This window comes from Coregonus lavaretus, assembly GCF_964263955.1.
Source record: "Coregonus lavaretus genome assembly, contig: SUPER_35_unloc_2, whole genome shotgun sequence".
Taxonomy (NCBI): Eukaryota; Metazoa; Chordata; class Actinopteri; order Salmoniformes; family Salmonidae; genus Coregonus; species Coregonus lavaretus.
In genome coordinates, this window is record NW_028167180.1 from 5,141,518 (window position 1) to 5,160,982 (window position 19,465).

Sequence of the window (19,465 nt, forward strand, 5' to 3'; positions counted from 1 at the left end):
CAATAATGTGTTTTCCCTTAGTACTTCCTGCTCCAGACGAGCTGACTGTTGACTCAGTGGACACCACATCAGCTGCTGTTAGCTGGAGCCAGCCACCAGGATTGGACCAAACCCAACATCATTACCAGATCTCCTACTACTATCCAGAGACAAAACCACACATCACTACTACATCTTCACACAGCATCACTCTCTCTGACCTGCAAGGTGGTACTCAGTACTCTGTCACTGTCTGCACTGTGCTGGAAAATGGAAAGCAAAGTCAACTGGTGTTAACAACCCTCACCACAGGTAAGGAAGTAAAATACTTCAACTTTGACACCAGACATAATATTTATCAAACCTTAACTAATTATCAAAATGACTCTACAAACTAATCATAATGGATGTGTCAGCATGGGTTGTAAGGATAGAGTATCTTCCCTGATGAGAAATATATCATGGTGAATTCCCCAGATCTTATAATGCAGCTTGGTGCTGAAAACTATATATTTTTAAAATATAATATCTGAATTCTTGCTTGCTTCCCATTCCTGTGAGTCATTATGTCAAGGAGTTGATCTGCCTCTGCTTGCTTTAACATTATCAGTACTACAGTGTAAAATACTTGTACTTGTGGAGAGGATTTATAAATCACAGCATTCTTTTAATTCTTATTTAAAAAATTGGTGTGGCTGCAACAATTTAGCAGCGGCATTGCTAAATGAATATAGCAGAAACCCCTCATTTTTGTTACTTTACATATCCAACTTCTGTTTAACTTATTTCTTCCCATATCGACAAGCCGGCATTTTCTACATTGATTACTATTCTACTTTTCGTCGTGCAGTTCATTTCTGGAGATAAACTTTAGCCCTCATGATAATGTATTTTCCCTTAGTACTTCCTGCTCCAGACCAGCTGACTGTTGACTCAGTGGACACCACATCAGCTGCTGTTAGCTGGAGCCAGCCACCAGGATTGGACCAAACCCAACATCATTACCAGATCTCCTACCACTGTCCAGGGACAGAACCACACATCACTAACACAACTTCACCCAGCATCACTCTCTCTGACCTGCAATGTCGTACTCAGTACTCTGTTACTGTCTGCTCTGTGTTGGAAAATGGAAAGCAAAGTCGACCTGTGTCAACAACACTCATTACAAGTAAGGAACCCTACTTAAGTATTACGATTGGTGTCAAAGTTTATTAAACTTTAACTAGTTATCAAAATTAATATGAACTAATAATGAATGTGTCAGCATGGGATGTTCATTCTTGCTTCCATTCCTGTGAGTCATTATGTCAAGGAGTTGATCTGCCTCTGCTTGCTTTAACTTTATCAGTAGTACAGTGTTAAACACTTGTTATTGTGGAGAGGATTTATAATCACATTATTTTAATTTCTATTTATATATTTTTTGGGGTGGCGGCAACAATTTAGCAGCACAGCACCGTTGCTAAATGAATACAGCAGAAACCCTTTATTTTTGTTACTTTACGAATTCAACTTTTGTTGTGTGACTTCTGTTTTTAGCTTATTTCATACACCCGTTGCATTCGGAAAGTATTCAGACCCCTTGACTTTTTCCACATTTTGTTACGTTACAGCTTTATTCTAAAATGGATTAAATATATTTCTCATCAATCTACACACAATACCCCATAATGACAAAACGAAAACAGGTTTGTAGAAAGTTTTGCAAATTTATTAAATATAAAAAACAGATACCTTATTTACATAAGTATTCAGAACCTTTGCTATGAGATTCGAAATTGAGCTCAGGTGCGTCCTGTTTCCATTGATCATCCTTGAGATGTTTCTACAACTTGATTGGAGTCCACCTGTGATAAATTCAATTTGTTGGTCATGATTTGGAAAGGCACACACCTGTCTATATAAGGCACCACAGTTGACAGTGCATGTCAGAGCAAAAACCAAGCCATAAGGTCAAAGGAATTTAACTTCTAACGCGAGTGGGACTTTGTGACAATAATCACAATGGCTCCAACGTACAGCGCCCCTGGAGAAATTTGGATGAAGTGCCTTGCTCAAGGGCAAAGCAACAGATTTTTTTCACCTTGTCCGCTCCGGTATTCGAACCCAACACTCTAACCTCGAGCCAACCTGCCGCTACCTTACCTTCCGGTGCCCTCCGTAGTTATTGGGACAATGAAGCATTTTCTTCTTTTGTCTCTACTCCAAAAGTTTGGATTTGAAATCATCACTGAGGTTAAAGTGCAAATCGTCAGCTTAATTTAATTTTTTTTTAAATCCATATTGGGTTAGAAATAATATCATGTGTAATACAGTAGTTAAAAGTTTAGTATTCTCAGAATTTCAGGCGCGGGCTGAAAATCGACATTTTCACATTGCATTTTTTTTAGAGGGCAGGAGAATTAACGAGGATACTTTGAGGTTTTTAATTAGAATTTTTACATTGCAAACATTAACAATTATTTTTCATGCCACGAGAGGTAGCGGATCCGGCCAAATAGGTTCTGTAATGCATCAGTCTAAAACTGAGAGGTGCCGGATCCTGTTCCCACAGGATCCAGCTCAAATAAAGCACTGATGATACAAGTAAAACACATTAACACATTACCAAAGATCTTACTTTAATAATTTGTGATTCAGTACATTTTCAGTGGTGGAAGAGACCCTCCAGAGTTGCTGCAGTGTGTGTTCTACTGGCTGTGATCATAGGCCTGTGGGATTCCTGTAAGTCTTTTATATTTTTTTTTAACTAAAACATTTGTAGTCAATGTTGTGACAGTTACACATTATGATTGACTTTTCCCTTTTACAGATGCAACTGCAGAGCGAGACCAGCTACAGAATAGTCTAAATTTCAGGACGACAGAGAGAGACCAGCTACAGAATAGGCTAAATACCAGCACCACAGAAATAGACAAGTTGAAGAAGAGTCTGAACACTAGAACTATGGAGCGAGACCAGCTACAGAAGGAGATAGAAAGGCTGAACTGGGAGAACAAAGGTAAGAACACCCTAACAAATTAAATTGATGGGATTGCCTTAGATAATTGCCTTAGTGCTCAACACACGCCACAGGACATCAGAGGTCATCAGAACTACCTAGACCCCCATCAGATTTTTTTTTAATGGGTAGATCAGCATTAATATTGCCGATAGATTGTGGCTTCCATCAGTGAAACTGTCTGCATCATTTCCAATCCCCCATACAGTGGGGGAAAAAAGTATTTAGTCAGCCACCAATTGTGCAAGTTCTCCCACTTAAAAAGATGAGAGAGGCCTGTAATTTTCATCATATGTACACGTCAACTATGACAGACAAAATGAGGAAAAAAAAATCAGAAAATCACATTGTAGGATTTTTAATGAATTTATTTGCAAATTATGGTGGAAAATAAGTATTTGGTCAATAACAAATGTTTCTCAATACTTTGTTATATACCCTTTGTTGGCAATGACACAGGTCAAACGTTTTCTGTAAGTCTTCACAAGGTTTTCACACACTGTTGCTGGTATTTTGGCCCATTCCTCCATGCAGATCTCCTCTAGAGCAGTGATGTTTTGGGGCTGTCGCTGGGCAACACTAGGTCCCCCCGTGTGGTTCTGGGATTTTTGCTCACCGTTCTTGTGATCATTTTGACCCCACGGGGTGAGATCTTGCGTGGAGCCCCAGATCGAGGGAGATTATCAGTGGTCTTGTATGTCTTCCATTTCCTAATAATTGCTCCCACAGTTGATTTCTTCAAACCAAGCTGCTTACCTATTGCAGATTCAGTCTTCCCAGCCTGGTGCAGGTCTACAATTTGGTTTCTGGTGTCCTTTGACAGCTCTTTGGTCTTGGCCATAGTGGAGTTTGGAGTGTGACTGTTTGAGGTTGTGGACAGGTGTCTTTTATACTGATAACAAGTTCAAACAGGTGCCATTAATACAGGTAACGAGTGGAGGACAGAGGAGCCTCTTAAAGAAGAAGTTACAGGTCTGTGAGAGCCAGAAATCTTGCTTGTTTGTAGGTGACCAAATACTTATTTTCCACCATAATTTGCAAATAAATTCATTAAAAATCCTACAATGTGATTTTCTGGATTTTTTTTTCTCATTTTGTCTGTCATAGTTGACGTGTACCTATGATGAAAATTACAGGCCTCTCTCATCTTTTTCAGTGGGAGAACTTGCACAATTGGTGGCTGACTAAATACTTTTTTCCCCACTGTATATATTATTTTGTAAATATATACATAACCAGTCAAAAGTTTGGATGCCTACTCATTCCAGGGGTTTTCTTTATTTTTACTATTTTCTACATTGTAGAATAATAGTGAAGACATCTATGAAATAACACATATGGAATCATGTAGTAACCACAAAAGTGTTAAACAAATCAAAATGTATTTTATATTTGAGATTCTTTAAATAGCCACCCTTTGTCTTGATGACAGCTTTGCACACTCTTGGCATTCTCTCAACCAGCTTCATGAGGTAGTCACCTGGAATGCATTTCAATAACAGTTGTGCCTTGTTAAAAGTTAATTTGTGGAATGTCTTTCCTTCTTAATGCGTTTGAGCCTATCACTTGTGTTGTGACAAGATAGTGGGGTATACAGAAGGTAAAAGACTAAGTCCATATTATGGCAAGAACAGCTCAAATAAGCAAAGAGATATGACAGTCCATCAATACATTAAGACATGAAGGTCAGTCAATCTGGAAAATTTCAAGAACTTTGTGCAGTCGCAAAACACATCAAGCGCTATGATGAAACTGGCTCTCATGAGGACCGCAACAGGAAAGGAAGACCCAGAGTTACCTCTGCTGCAGAGGATAAGTTCATTAGAGTTAACTGCACCTCAGATTGCAGCCCAAATAAATGCTTCACAGAGTTCAAGTAACAGACACATCTCAACATCAACTGTTCAGAGGAGACTGCATGAGTCAGGCCTTCATGGTCGAATTGCTACAAAGAAACCACTACTAAAGGACGAAGAGAAGAAGAAGAGACTTGCTTGGGCCAAGAACCACGAGCAATGGACATTAGGTGGAAATCTGACCTTTGGTCTGGAGTTCAACCGCTGTGTCTTTGTGAGATGCAGAGTAGGTGAACGGATGATCTCCGCATGTGTGGTTCCCACCGTGAAGCATGGAGGAGGAGGTGTGATGGTGTGGGGGCGTGCTTTGCTGGTGACACTGTCAGTGATCTATTTAGAATTCAAGGCACACTTAACCAGCATGGCTACCACAGCATTCTAAAGCGATAGGCCGTTTGCACTTAGTGGGACTATCAATGACCCAATACCCACCACCAGGCTGTGTAAGGGCTATTTGACCAAGGAGAGTGATGGTGTGCTGCATCAGATGACCTGGCCTCCACAATCACCCAACCTCAACCCAATTGAGATGGTTTGGGATGAGTCAGACCGCAGAGTGAAGGAAAAGCAGCCAACAAGTGCTCAGCATATATGGGAACACCTTCAAGACTGTTGGAACAGCATTCCTCATGAACCTGGTTGAGAGAATGCCAAGAGTGTGCAAAGCTGTCATCAAGGCAAAGGGTGGCTATTTGAAAAATCTAAAATATTTTTTGATTTGTTTAACACATTTTTTGGTTACTACATGATTCCATACAGTGCCCTCCACTAATATTGGCAGTCTTGGTAAATCTGAGCAAAACTGGCTGTGATTGTTTATGTTTTGTTGTTTATCCTCTTGGTCTTTCATTCAAAAATTCACAAAAATCTAATCTTTTAATTAAAGTAAAATAATTGAAAGAAAAAATAAATTCTTATCATAAAACAAATATTTTTCCATTGTTATTGGCACCCCTTCATTCAAAAACTTTGTGCAACCTCCCTTTGCCAAGATAACAGCTCGAAGTCTTCTCCTATAGTGCGTAATGAGGTTCGAGAACACATGGCAAGGGATCTGAGACCATTCCTCCACACAGAATCTCGCCAAATCCTTCAGATTCCGAGGTCCACGTTAGTGGACTCCTCTTCAGCTCATCCCACAGATTTTCTATGGGGTTTAGGTCAGGGGACTGGGATGGCCATGGAAAAACCTTGATTCTGTGGTCAGTGAACCATTTTTTTGTTGATTGTGAGGTATGCTTTGGATCATTGTCCTGCTGGAAGATCCAACCACATCCCAGTTTAAGCTTCCTAGCAGAGGCAGTCAAGTTTTGATTTAATATCTGCTGGAACTTGATGGAGTCGATGATACCATGTATCCAAACAAGTTGTCCAGGGCCTTTTGAAGAAAAACAGCCCAACAACATCAAAGATCCACCACCATACTTCACAGTGGGGATGAGGTACTTTTCTGCATGGCTATCTTTCTGTCTAAGCCAAACCCACCTCTGGTGTTTGTTTCCAAAAAGCTCTATTTTGATCTCATCTGACCATAGAACCCGGTTCCAGTAACGTTTGGCAAACTGTAGGTGCTTGAGTTTGTTGTTTGATGACAGCAAAGGCTTTATGGCAACCCTCCCAAACAACTTGTGGTTATGTAGATCAAATCAAATCAAATTTTATTTGCCACATGCGCCGAATACAACAGGTGTAACCATTACCGTGAAATGCTTACTTACAGTCCTTAACCATTTTTTAATAAAAAAGTACAATAAAACAACAACAAAAAAGTGTTGAGGAAAAAAAGAGCAGAAGTAAAATAAAATAACAGTAGGGAGGCTATATACAGGGGGGTACCGGTGCAGAGTCAATGTGGCTAGTTGAGGTAGTTGAGGTAATATGTACATGTGGGTAGAGTTAAAGTGACTATGCATAAATAATTAACAGAGTAGCAGCAGCGTAAAAAGATGGGGGGGGGGGGGCCAGTGCAAATAGTCCGGGTAGCCATGATTAGTAGTTCAGGAGTCTTATGGCTTGGGGGTAGAAGCTGTTGAAAAGCCTTTTGGACCTAGACTTGACGCTCCGGTACCGCTTGCCGTGCGGTAGCAGAGAACAGTCTATGATTAGGGTGGCTGGAGTCTTTGACAATTTTGAGGGCCTTCCTCTGACACCGGCTGGTATAGAGGTCCTGGATGGCAGGAAGCTTGGCCCCAGTGATGTACTGGGCCGTACGCACTATCCTCTGTAGTGCCTTGCGGTCAGAGGCCGAGCAGTTGCCATACCAGGCCGTGATGCAACCAGTCAGGATGCTCTCGATGGTGCAGCTGTAGAACTTTTTGAGGATCTGAGGACCCATGCCAAATCTTTTCAGTCTCCTGAGGGGGAATAGGCTTTGTCGTGCCCTCTTCACGACTGTCTTGGTGTGTTTGGACCATGATAGTTTGTTGGTGATGTGGACACCAAGGAACTTGAAGCTCTCAACCTGTTCCACTACAGCCCCGTCGATGAGAATGGGGGTGTGCTCAGTCCTCTTTTTTTTCTCCTGTAGTCCACAATCATCTCCTTTGTCTTGGTCACGTTGAGGGAGAGGTTGTTATCCTGGCACCACACGGCCAGGTCTCTGACCTCCTCCCTATAGGCTGTCTCATCGTTGTCGGTGATCAGGCCTACCACTGTGGTGTCGTCAACAAATTTAATGATGGTGTTGGAGTCGTGCCTGGCCATGCAGTCATGGGTGAACAGGGAGTACAGGAGGGGACTGAGCACGCACCCCTGAGGGGCCCCCGTGTGGAGGATCAGCGTGGCAGATGTGTTGTTACCTACCCTTACCACCTGGGGGCGGCCCGTCAGGAAGTCCAGGATCCAGTTGCAGAGGGAGGTGTTTAGTCCCAGGATCCTTAGCTTAGTGATGAGCTTTGAGGGCACTATGGTGTTGAACGCTGAGCTGTAGTCAATGAATAGCATTCTCACGTAGGTGTTCCTCTTGTCCAGGTGGGAAAGGGCAGTGTGGAGTGCAATAGAGATTGCATCATCTGTGGATCTGTTGGGGCGGTATGCAAATTGGAGTGGGTCTAGGGTTTCTGGGATAATGGTGTTGATGTGAGCCATGACCAGCCTTTCAAAGCACTTCATGGCTACAGACGTCAGTGCTACGGGTCGGTAGTCATTTAGGCAGGGTATCTTAGTGTCCTTGGGCACGGGGACTATGGTGGTCTGCTTGAAGCATGTTGGTATTACAGACTCAGTCAGGGACATGTTGAAAATGTCAGTGAAGACACTTGCCAGTTGGTCAGCACATGCTCGGAGTACACGTCCTGGTAATCCGTCTGGCCCTGCGGCCTTGTGAATGTTGACCTGCTTAAAAGTCTTACTCACATCGGCTACGGAGAGCGTGATCACATAGTCATCCGGAACAGCTGGTGCTCTCATGCATGCTTCAGTGTTGCTTGCCTCAAAGCGAGCATAGAAGTGGTTTAGCTCGTCTGGTAGGCTTGTGTCACTGGGCAGCTCGCGGCTGTGCTTCCCTTTTGGAGTCTGTCATAGTTTTCAAGCCCTGCCACATCCGACGAGCGTCAGAGCCGGTGTAGTACGATTAAATCTTAGTCCTGTATTGACTCTTTGCCTGTTTGATGGTTCGTCGTAGGGCATAGCGGGATTTCTTATAAGCGTCCGGGTTAGAGTCCCGCTCCTTGAAAGCGGCAGCTCTACCCTTTAGCTCAGTGCGGATGTTGCCTGTAATCCATGGCTTCTGGTTCGGGTATGTACGTACAGTCACTGTGGGGACGACGTCATTGATGCACTTATTGATGAAGCCAGTTACTGATGTGGTGTACTCCTCAATGCTATCTGAAGAGTCCCGGAACATGTTCCAGTCTGTGCTAGCAAAACAGTCCTGTAGCTTAGCATCTGCGTCATCTGACCACTTTTTTATAAACCGAGTCACTGGTGCTTCCTGCTTTAGTTTTTGCTTATAAGCAGGAATCAGGAGGATAGAGTTATGGTCAGATTTGCCAAATGAAGGGCGAGGGAGAGCTTTGTATGCGTCTCTGTGTGTGGCGTAAAGGTGGTCTACAGTTTTTTGCCCTCTGGTTGCACATTTAACATGCTGGTAGAAATTAGGTAGAACGGATTTAAGTTTCCCTGCATTAAAGTCCCCGGCCACTAGGAGCGCTGCCTCGGGATGAGCATTTTCCTGTTTACATATGGCCTTATACAGCTCATTGAGTGCAATCTTAATGCCAGCATTGGTTTGTGGTGGTAAATAGACAGCTATGAAAAATATAGATGAAAACTCTCTTGGTAAATAGTGTGGTCTACAGCTTATCATAAGATACTCTACGTCAGGCGAGCAAAACCTCGAGACTTCCTTAGTATTTGATTTTGTGCACCATCTGTTGTTTATAAATACACAGACCGCCACCCCTTGTCTTACCGGAGTCAGCCGTTCTATCCTGCCGATGTTGCGTATATCCCGTCAGCTGTATGTTGTCCATGTAGTCATTCAGCCATGACTCGGTGAATCATAAGATATTACAGTTTTTAATGTCCCGTTGGTAGGATAACCGTAATCGTAGGTCATCTAATTTATTTTCAAATGATTGAACATTGGCTAATAGGATTGATGGAAGAGGCAGTTTACTCGCTCGCCGTCGGATCCTTACAAGGCACCCCGACCTACCTCCACGATATCTCCGTCTCTTTCTCCTGCGAATGACGGGGATTTGGGCCTTGTCGGGTGTCTGTAGGATATCCTTCGCGTCCGACTCGTTGAAGAAAAAATCTTCGTCCAATACGAGGTGAGTAATCGCTGTCCTGATATCCAGAAGCTCTTTTTGGTTATAAGAGACGATGGCAGAAACATTATGTACAGAATAAATTACAAATAACGCGAAAAAACACACATAATAGTACAATTGGTTAGAGGGCTGTAAAACGGCAGCCATCTTCTCCGGCGCCATCTTTCCGCCGTAGATCGTAGTTGGCGTCTGATCGTAGTTTTGGAGACTTTCTGACCCTAAGACACAACTAACGTCTGCAATTCTCCAGCTGTAATCCTTGGAGATCCTCCTCACTGTGCGTGGGGTCAATATAGAGATGCGTCCTCTTCCAGGCCGATTGTTAAGATCTCCAGTTGCTTTAAACTTCTAAATTATTGCCCTGCTGGTGGAAATGGGCATTTTCAACCATTGAGCTATTTTCTTATAGCCATTTTATGATTTGTGCAGCTCAACAACCTTTTGTCGCACATCATTACTGTGTTCTCGGGTCTTTCCCATAGTGATGGATGACTATGGGAACTTGGCCTGTGTGTCACCTCATATTTATACCACAGTGAAACAAGAAGTCATGGCTTACCACTTCCGTGTTCCTAATCACTCAGGTGAACTTAAAAACGTAAAATATGAATGGGAATATACTTAAGTTAGATTTTCCTCATAAGATTTTCTAGGGGTGCCAATAATGTTTCGGAAAAAAATATATTTTTCATTTATTTCACATTTTTTCCAATCATTTTACTTCAATTAAAGGTTCAATTTTGTGAATATTTTGAAAGAAAGACCAAGAGGATAAACTGGAAAGACATTTTTTTTCACAGCCCGTTTTGCTCATATGTAAAAATTAAGAAAAACCCTTGAATGAGTAGGTGTCCAAACTATTGACTGGTACTTTGTGTGTATATGTACAGTTTAAGTCGGAAGTTTACATACACTTAGGTTGGTTCATTAAAACTCGTTTTTCAACCACTCCACACATTTTTTGTTAACAAACTATAGTTTTGGCAAGTCGGTTAGGACATCTACTTTGTGCATGACACAAGTACATTTTCCAACAATTGTTTATAGAAAGATTATTTCACTTATAATGCACTGTATCACAATTCCAGTGGGTCAGAAGTTTACATACACTAAGTTGACTGTGCCTTTAACAGCTTGGAAAATTCCAGAAAATGATGTCATGGCTTTAGAAGCTTCTGATAGGCTAAATTACATCATTTGAGTCAATTGGAGGTGTACCTGTGGATATATTTCAAGGCCTACCTTAAAACTCAGTGCCTCTTTGCTTGACATCATGGGAAAATGAAAATAAATCAGCCAAGACCTCAGAAAGAAAATGGTAGACCTCCACAAGTCTGGTTCATCCTTGGGAGCAATTTCCAAATGCCTGAAGGTACCACGTTCATCTGTACAAACAATAGTACGCAAGTAAAAACACCATGGGACCACGCAGCCGTCATACCGCTCAGGAAGGAGACGCGTTGTCTCCTAGAGATTAACGTACTTTGGTGCGAAAAGTGCAAATCAATCCCAGAACAACAGTAAAGGACCATGTGAAGATGCTGGAGGAAACAGGTACAAAAGTATCTATATCCACAGTAAAACAAGTTCTATATCGACATAACCTGAAAGGCCGCTCAGCAAGGAAGAAGCCACTGCTCCAAAACCGCCATAAAAAAGCCAGACTACGGTTTGCAACTGCAGATGGGGACAAAGATTGTACTTTTTGGAGAAATGTCCTCTGGTCTGATGAAACAAAAATAGAACTGTTTGGCCATAATGACCATCTTTATGTTTGGAGGAAAAAGGGGGTTGCTTGCAAGCCGAAGAACACCATCCAAACCGTGAAGCTCGGGGGTGGCAGCATCATGCTGTGGGTGTGCTTTGCTGCAGGAGGGACTGGTGCACTTCACAAAATAGATGGCATCATGACGAAGGAAAATTATGTGGATATATTGAGGCAACATCTCAAGACATCAGTCAGGAAGTTAAAGCTTGGTCGTGCAAATGGGTCTTCCAAATGGACAATGACCCCAAGCATACTTCCAAAGTTGTGGAAAAATGGCTTAAGGACAGCAAAGTCAAGGTATTGGAGTGGCCATCACAAAGCCCTGACCTCAATCCTATAGAAAATGTGTGGGCAGAACTGAAAAAGTGTGGGCGAGCATGGAGGCCTACAAACCTGATTCAGTTACACCAGCTCTGTCAGGAGGAATGGGCCAAAATTCACCCAACTTATTGTGGGAAGCTTGTGGAAGGCTACCCAAAACGTTTGACCCAAGTTAAACAATTTAAAGGCAATGCTACCAAATACTAATTGAGTGTATGTAAACTTCTGACCCACTGGGAATATGATGAAATAAATAAAAGCTGAAATAAATAATTCTCTCTATTATTATTCTGACATTTCACATTCTTAAAATAAAGTGGTGATCCTAATTGACCTAAGTCAGGGAATTTTTACTAGGATTAAATGTCAGGAATTGTGAAAAACTGAGTTTAAATGTATTTGGCTAAGCTGTATGTAAACTTCCGATTTCAACTGTACAGTGCATTCATAAAGTATTCAGACCCCTTCACTTTTTCCACATTTTGTTACGTTACAGCCTTATTCTACACACAATACCCCATAATGACAAAGCAAAAACGGGGGGGGGGGGGTCTGTGCAAATGTAATGAACAGATTCCTTATTTACATACTGTAAGTATTCAGACCCTTTTCTATGAGACTTGAAGTTGAGCTCAGGTGCATCCTGTCTCCATTGATCATCCTTGATGTTTCTACACCTTGATTGGAGTCCACCTGTGGTAAATTAAATTGATTGGACATGATTTGAAAGGCACACACCTGTCTATATAAGGTCCCACAGTTGACAGTGCATGTCAGAGCAAACACCAAGCCATGAGTTCGAAGGAATTGTACGTAGAGCTCCGAGACAGGATTGTGTCGAGGCACAGATCTGGGGAAGGGTACCAACCAATTTCTGCAACATTTGTATTTATTATGGATCCCCATTAGTTCCTGCCAAGGCAGAAGCTCCTCTTCCTGGGGTCCAGCAAAATTAAGGCAGTTCATACAATTTAAAAAACATTACAATACATTCACAGATTTCACACACTGTGTGCCCACAGGCCCCTACTCCACTACTACCACATACAGTGGGGAGAACAAGTATTTGATACACTGCCGATTTTGCAGGTTTTCCTACTTACAAAGCATGTAGAGGTCTGTAATTTTTATCATAGGTACACTTCAACTGTGAGAGACGGAATCTAAAACAAAAATCCAGAAAATCACATTGTATGATTTTTAAGTAATTAATTTGCATTTTATTGCATGACATAAGTATTTGATCACCTACCAACCAGTAAGAATTCCGGCTCTCACAGACCTGTTAGTTTTTCTTTAAGAAGCCCTCCTGTTCTCCACTCATTACCTGTATTAACTGCACCTGTTTGAACTTGTTACCTGTATAAAAGACACCTGTCCACACACTCAATCAAACAGACTCCAACCTCTCCACAATGGCCAAGACCAGAGAGCTGTGTAAGGACATCAGGGATAAAATTGTAGACCTGCACAAGGCTGGGATGGGCTATAGGACAATAGGCAAGCAGCTTGGTGAGAAGGCAACAACTGTTGGCGCAATTATTAGAAAATGGAAGAAGTTCAAGATGATGGTCAATCACCCTCGGTCTGGGGCTCCATGCAAGATCTCACCTCGTGGGGCATCAATGATCATGAGGAAGGTAAGGGATCAGCCCAGAACTACACGGCAGGACCTGGTCAATGACCTGAAGAGAGCTGGGACCCCAGTCTCAAAGAAAACCATTAGTAACACACTACGCCGTCATGGATTAAAATCCTGCAGCGCACACAAGGTCCCCCTGCTCAAGCCAGCGCATGTCCAGGCCCGTCTGAAGTTTGCCAATGACCATCTGGATGATCCAGAGGAGGAATGGGAGAAGGTCATGTGGTCTGATGAGACAAAAATATAGCTTTTTGGTCTAAACTCCACTCGCCGTGTTTGGAGGAAGAAGGAGGATGAGTACAACCCCAAGAACACCATCCCAACCGTGAAGCATGGAGGTGGAAACATCATTCTTTGGGGATGCTTTTCTGCAATGGGGATATGACAACTGCACCGTATTGAGGGGAGGATGGATGGGGCCATGTATCGCGAGATCTTGGCCAACAACCTCCTTCCCTCAGTAAGAGCATTGAAGATGGGTCGTGGCTGGGTCTTCCAGCATGACAATGACCCAAAACACACAGCCAGGGCAACTAAGGAGTGGCTCCGTAAGAAGCCTCTCAAGGTCCTGGAGTGGCCTAGCCAGTCTCCAGACCTGAACCCAATAGAAAATCTTTGGAGGGAGCTGAAAGTCCGTATTGCCCAGCGACAGCCCCGAAACCTGAAGGATCTTGAGAAGGTCTGTATGGAGGAGTGGGCCAAAATCCCTGCTGCAGTGTGTGCAAACCTGGTCAAGACCTACAGGAAACGTATGATCTCTGTAATTGCAAACAAAGGTTTCTGTACCAAATATTAAGTTCTGCTTTTCTGATGTATCAAATACTTATATCATGCAATAAAATGCAAATTAATTACTTAAATATCATACAATGTGATTTTCATGTGATTCTCTACGTGCTTTGTAAGTAGGAAAACCTGCAAAATCGGCAGTGTATCAAATACTTGTTCTCCCCACTGTATCTACAGTACAAAATTCATCTGTACGTATGTGTATAGTGCGTATGTTATCGTGTGTGTGTATGCATGTGTCTGCGACAATGTTTGTGTTGCTTCACAGTCCCCGCTGTTCCTTAAGGTGTTTTTACTACTTGCATCAGTTACTTGACGTGGAATAGAGTTCCATGTAGTCATGGCTCTATGTAGTACTGTGCGCCTCCCACAGTCTGTTCTGGACTTGGTCTGTGAAGAGACCTCTGGTGGCATGTCTTGTGGGGTATGCATGGGTGACCGAGCTGTGCGCCAGTTGTTCAAACAGACAGCTCGGTGCACCCAACATGTCATACCTCTCATAAATACAAGTAGTGATGAAGTCAATCTCTCCTCCACTTTGAACCAGGAAAGATTTGACATACATATTATTAATATTAGCTCTGTGTACATCCAAGGGCCAGCCGTGCTGCCCTGTTCTGAGCCAATTGCAATTTTCTTAAGTCCTTTTTTTGTTGCACCTGACAACACGACTGAACAGTAGTCTAGGTGTGACAAAAATAGGGCCTGTAGGACCTGCCTTGTTGATAGTGCTGTTAAGATGGTAGAGCAGCGCTTTATTATAGACAGACTTCTCCCCATCCTAGCTACTGTTGTATCAATATGTTTTGACCATGACAGTTTACAATCCAGGGTTACTCCAAGCAGTTTAGTCACCTCAACATGCTCAATTTCCACATTATTTATTACAAGATTTAGTTGAGGATTAGGGTTTAGTGAATGATTTGTCCCAAATACAATGCTTTTAGTTTTAGAAATATTTATGACTAACTTATTCCTTGCCACCCACTCTGAAAATAACTGCAACATTTTGTTAAGTGTTTCAGTCGCTGTAGTAGCTGACATGTATAGTGTTGAGTCATCCGCATACATAGACACTCTGGCTTTACTCAAAGCCAGGGCATGTTATTAGTAAAGATTGAAAAAAGTAATTGGCCTAGACAGCTGCCCTGGGGAATTCCTGATTCTACCTGGATTATGTTGGAGAGGCTTCCATTAAAGAACACCCTCTGTGTTCTGTTCGACAGGTAACTCTGTATCCACAATATAGCAGGTGGAGTAAAGCCATAACCCATACGTTTTTCCAGCAGCAGACTATGATCGATAATGTCAAAAGCCGCACTGAAGTCTTAACAAAACAGGTCCCCAAGAACACAGTCGCCTACATCATTCTTTAAATGGAAGAAGTTTGGAACCACCAAGACTCTTCCTAGAGCTGGTCGCCCGGCCAAACTGAGCAATCTGGGGAGAAGGGCCTTGGTCAGCAAGGGGACCAATAATCTGATGGTCACTCTGACAGAGCTCCAGAGTTCCTCTGTGGAGATGGGAGAACCATTCAGAAGGACAACCATCTCTGCAGCACTCTATGGTAGAGTGGCCAGATGGAAGACATGACAGCCCGCTTGGAGTTTGTCAAAAGGCACTTAAAGGACTCTCAGACCAGGTTGGGAGGAAACCAGGCACCATCCCTATGGTGAAGCATGGTGGTGGCAGCATCATGCTGTGGGGATGTTTTTCAGCGGCAGGGACTGGGAGACTAGTCAGGATTGAGAGAAAGATGAACAGAGCAAAGTACAGAGAGATCCTTGATGAAAACCTGCTCCAGAGCGCTCAGGACCTCAGACTGAGACGAAGGTTCACCTTCCAACAGGACAACGACCCTAAGCACACAGCCAAGACAACGCAGGAGTGGCTTTGGGACAAGTCTCTGAATGTCCTTGAGTGGCCCAGCCAGAGCCCGTACTTGAACCCAATCGAGCATCTCTGGAGAGACCTGAAAATAGCTGTGCAGCGACGCTCCCCATCCAACCTGACAGAGCTTGAGAGGATCTCCAGAGAAACTCCAAATACAGGTGTGCCAAGCTTGTAGCGTCATACCCAAGAAGTCTTGAGGCTATAATCGCTGCCAAAGGTGCTTCAACAAAATACTGAGTAAAGGGTCTGAATACTTATGTAAATGTAATATTTCACATTTGCAAACATTTCTAAAAACCTGTTTTGGTTTTGTCATTATGGGGTATTGTGTGTAGATTGATGAGGGGAAAAAAACTATTTAAACCATTTTAGAATAAGGCTGTAATGTAACAAAATGTGGAAAAAGTAAAGCGGTCTGAATACTTTCCGAATGCACTTTATATAACATTCTATTGGTTGCAAGAATTCTGTGTCGTTTAAATTGAAAAACTTTTTTTGAATCCAGCTTCGTTTTGTGTATCAGTTCGTAAACAATGTGCCGTGGAATCGGTACATCGAAAATCTCTTCCCAACTATTTGGCACAGCTGTCAATTTTTTGGTCCTTAAATGAAACTTGTATACTTTTTTTTATTTATCACAATTCTGGTCTTTAGTGCAGGGCCGACAGACAAGTCCCTTACTTTCTCCACCTTCCACTTGCCTAATTGCGGTAATGCTGCAATTAGTTGGTTTTAATTTTGAGTAGAGCATATATTTTCATACTTTTTTGTTAGCTGCATGTGTGACAACTCCACCAGTCCTATTTATATCGTTTACAAAGATTAATGTTTAACCATTTATGCCCTCTGAATTCATATTCATTATGTAAATAGGCCCGTGTCAAAGATAGTAAATGCCAAACTTCTAGGGTCCTGTCCTGAAGGATGGAGAAGGTTTGGCTGCAGATGTTACTATCTCTCTACTGAGAGGAAATCCTGGGAGGAGAGTAGACAGGACTGTCTGGAGAGAGGAGCAGACCTGGTGATCATTAACAGTGAAGAGGAACAGGTGAGATACAGAGAGGACCACTGTATTTGTCCATCATGTATTATTAACAATGCTTTTTCTGTGCCACCACAACAGGCATTCATCAATGGGTTTGAATCAGTCAGTTATGTCTGGATTGGTCTGACTGACTCTGTTACTGAGGGGACCTGGAAATGGGTGGACGGCACACCACTGACCACCCCAAGGTAAGAGACTACTGCTCTAATAACACTGACCACCCCAAGGTAAGAGACTACTGCTCTATAATAACACTGACCACCCCAAGGTAAGAGACTACTGCTCTATAATAACACTGACCACCCCAAGGTAAGAGACTACTGCTCTAATAACACTGACCACCCCAAGGTAAGAGACTACTGCTCTATAATAACACTGGTCACCCCAAGGTAAGAGACTACTGCTCTAATAACACTGACCACCCCAAGGTAAGAGACTACTGCTCTATAATAACACTGACCACCCCAAGGTAAGAGACTACGGCTCTATAATAACACTGACCACCCCAAGGTAAGAGACTACTGCTATAATAACACTGACCACCCCAAGGTAAGAGACTACTGCTCTAATAACACTGACCACCCCAAGGTAAGAGACTACTGCTCTATAATAACACTGACCACCCCAAGGTAAGAGACTACTGCTCTATAATAACACTGACCACCCCAAGGTAAGAGACTACTGCTCTAATAACACTGACCACCCCAAGGTAAGAGACTACTGCTCTAATAACACTGACCACCCCAAGGTAAGAGACTACTGCTCTATAATAACACTGACCACCCCAAGGTAAGAGACTACTGCTCTATAATAACACTGACCACCCCAAGGTAAGAGACTACTGCTCTATAATAACACTGACCACCCCAAGGTAAGAGACTACTGCTCTATAATAACACTGACCACCCCAAGGTAATATACTACTGCTCTAATAACACTGACCACCCCAAGGTAAGAGACTACTGCTCTATAATAACACTGACCACCCCAAGGTAAGAGACTACTGCTCTATAATAACACTGACCACCCCAAGGTAAGAGACTACTGCTCTATAATAACACTGACCACCCCAAGGTAAGAGACTACTGCTCTATAATAACACTGACCACCCCAAGGTAATATACTACTGCTCTAATAACACTGACCACCCCAAGGTAAGAGACTACTGCTCTAATAACACTGACCACAGTGTAAGGAGTAGGACTGACTCTCTGTGTTGTTCATATTCTAGGTTCTGAAAGAGAGACCAGTCTAACTCTGTTGTTTCTACTGCAGGTATTGGAGGAGTGGAGAGCCTGGTGGTGGTACATACCAGAACTGTGGGGAAATCTATTACATGTCATTAGGCCGAAGAGTATGGAGGGATTTGGGATGTTCCTTTTCACAAGAATGGATCTGTGAGAAATAGGCTTCTCCCAGGTCATTTCTCTGCGCTGCTGTTTAAGGAACTCTCTACTGTATGTTAATGATGGTCTGAAGACTGACTGATGTTGATTTGATAGAATGGTCCTCTGAACTAAACGTAGGAGAGGAACGAATACGAACACATGCACACATTCAGACACACACACACACACACAAGAAGACACAGATCTGAACCCGAGTCTCCCATGGGAGAAACCAACGTCTTAATTAGACGAGGTAATTCCCTCTTGGGCCGAGAGCTGACACTGATTTTGAAGTCGCAGGTTAGGCTACCTCATCACGTGACCATGAGCAACCATGACTGACTGTCTGCTGCACAAGCAGACACACAATCGTTTATTCATACTGTATGTCGAAAACAATGAGGTGTATAATAGGGGTGTAACATCTGGAATCTAGAAGGACAAGACACCTCTCTGCCACTTTAGCACAGAGAGTGAATGTTACTGTTTACATTTTAACTCATCTTGTTGGGGTCAATTCCATTTCAGAAAGGAAACACCACGTGTACGTTTAACCATTTATTAGAAAAGATTACAGTGCATAGTCTTGGTGTTTGGCAGTGAGCTACCCTGAAGGAGGTTTTAATTTTGAGTAGAGCATATACAGTGGGGAGAACAAGTATTTGATGCACTGCCGATTTTGCAGGTTTTCCTACTTACAAAGCATGTAGAGGTCTGTAATATTTATCATAGGTACACTTCAACTGTGAGCGACGGAATCTAAAACAAAAATCCAGAAAATCACATTGTAATATTTTTAAGTAATTAATTTGCATTTTATTGCATGACATAAGTATTTGATACATCAGAAAAGCAGAACTTAATATTTGGTACAGAAACCTTTGTTTGCAATTACAGAGATCATACGTTTCCTGTAGGTCTTGACCAGGTTTGCACACACTGCAGCAGGGATTTTGGCCCACTCCTCCATACAGACCTTCTCCAGATCCTTCAGGTTTCGGGGCT

At 42.6% G+C, this 19,465-nt stretch overlaps 1 protein-coding gene across 1 annotated transcript in view; it reads left to right on the forward strand.

Annotated features, from left to right (window-relative positions):
• LOC311110235 (uncharacterized protein) overlaps positions 1 to 19,102 on the forward strand; it is a gene marked incomplete at its 5' end in the record, with an annotated part of 68,632 nt that extends 49,530 nt beyond the window's left edge. The window contains 7 exons of the mRNA XM_084188772.1: positions 22 to 291; positions 881 to 1,150; positions 2,623 to 2,706; positions 2,795 to 2,983; positions 16,936 to 17,075; positions 17,151 to 17,260; positions 18,348 to 19,102. Of these exons, the coding sequence (XP_084044898.1) occupies positions 22 to 291; positions 881 to 1,150; positions 2,623 to 2,706; positions 2,795 to 2,983; positions 16,936 to 17,075; positions 17,151 to 17,260; positions 18,348 to 18,480 (1,196 nt within the window). The 3' untranslated portion in view covers positions 18,481 to 19,102. The remainder of the gene's footprint in view (positions 1 to 21; positions 292 to 880; positions 1,151 to 2,622; positions 2,707 to 2,794; positions 2,984 to 16,935; positions 17,076 to 17,150; positions 17,261 to 18,347) is intronic.
• Positions 19,103 to 19,465: the final 363 nt, after the last annotated feature.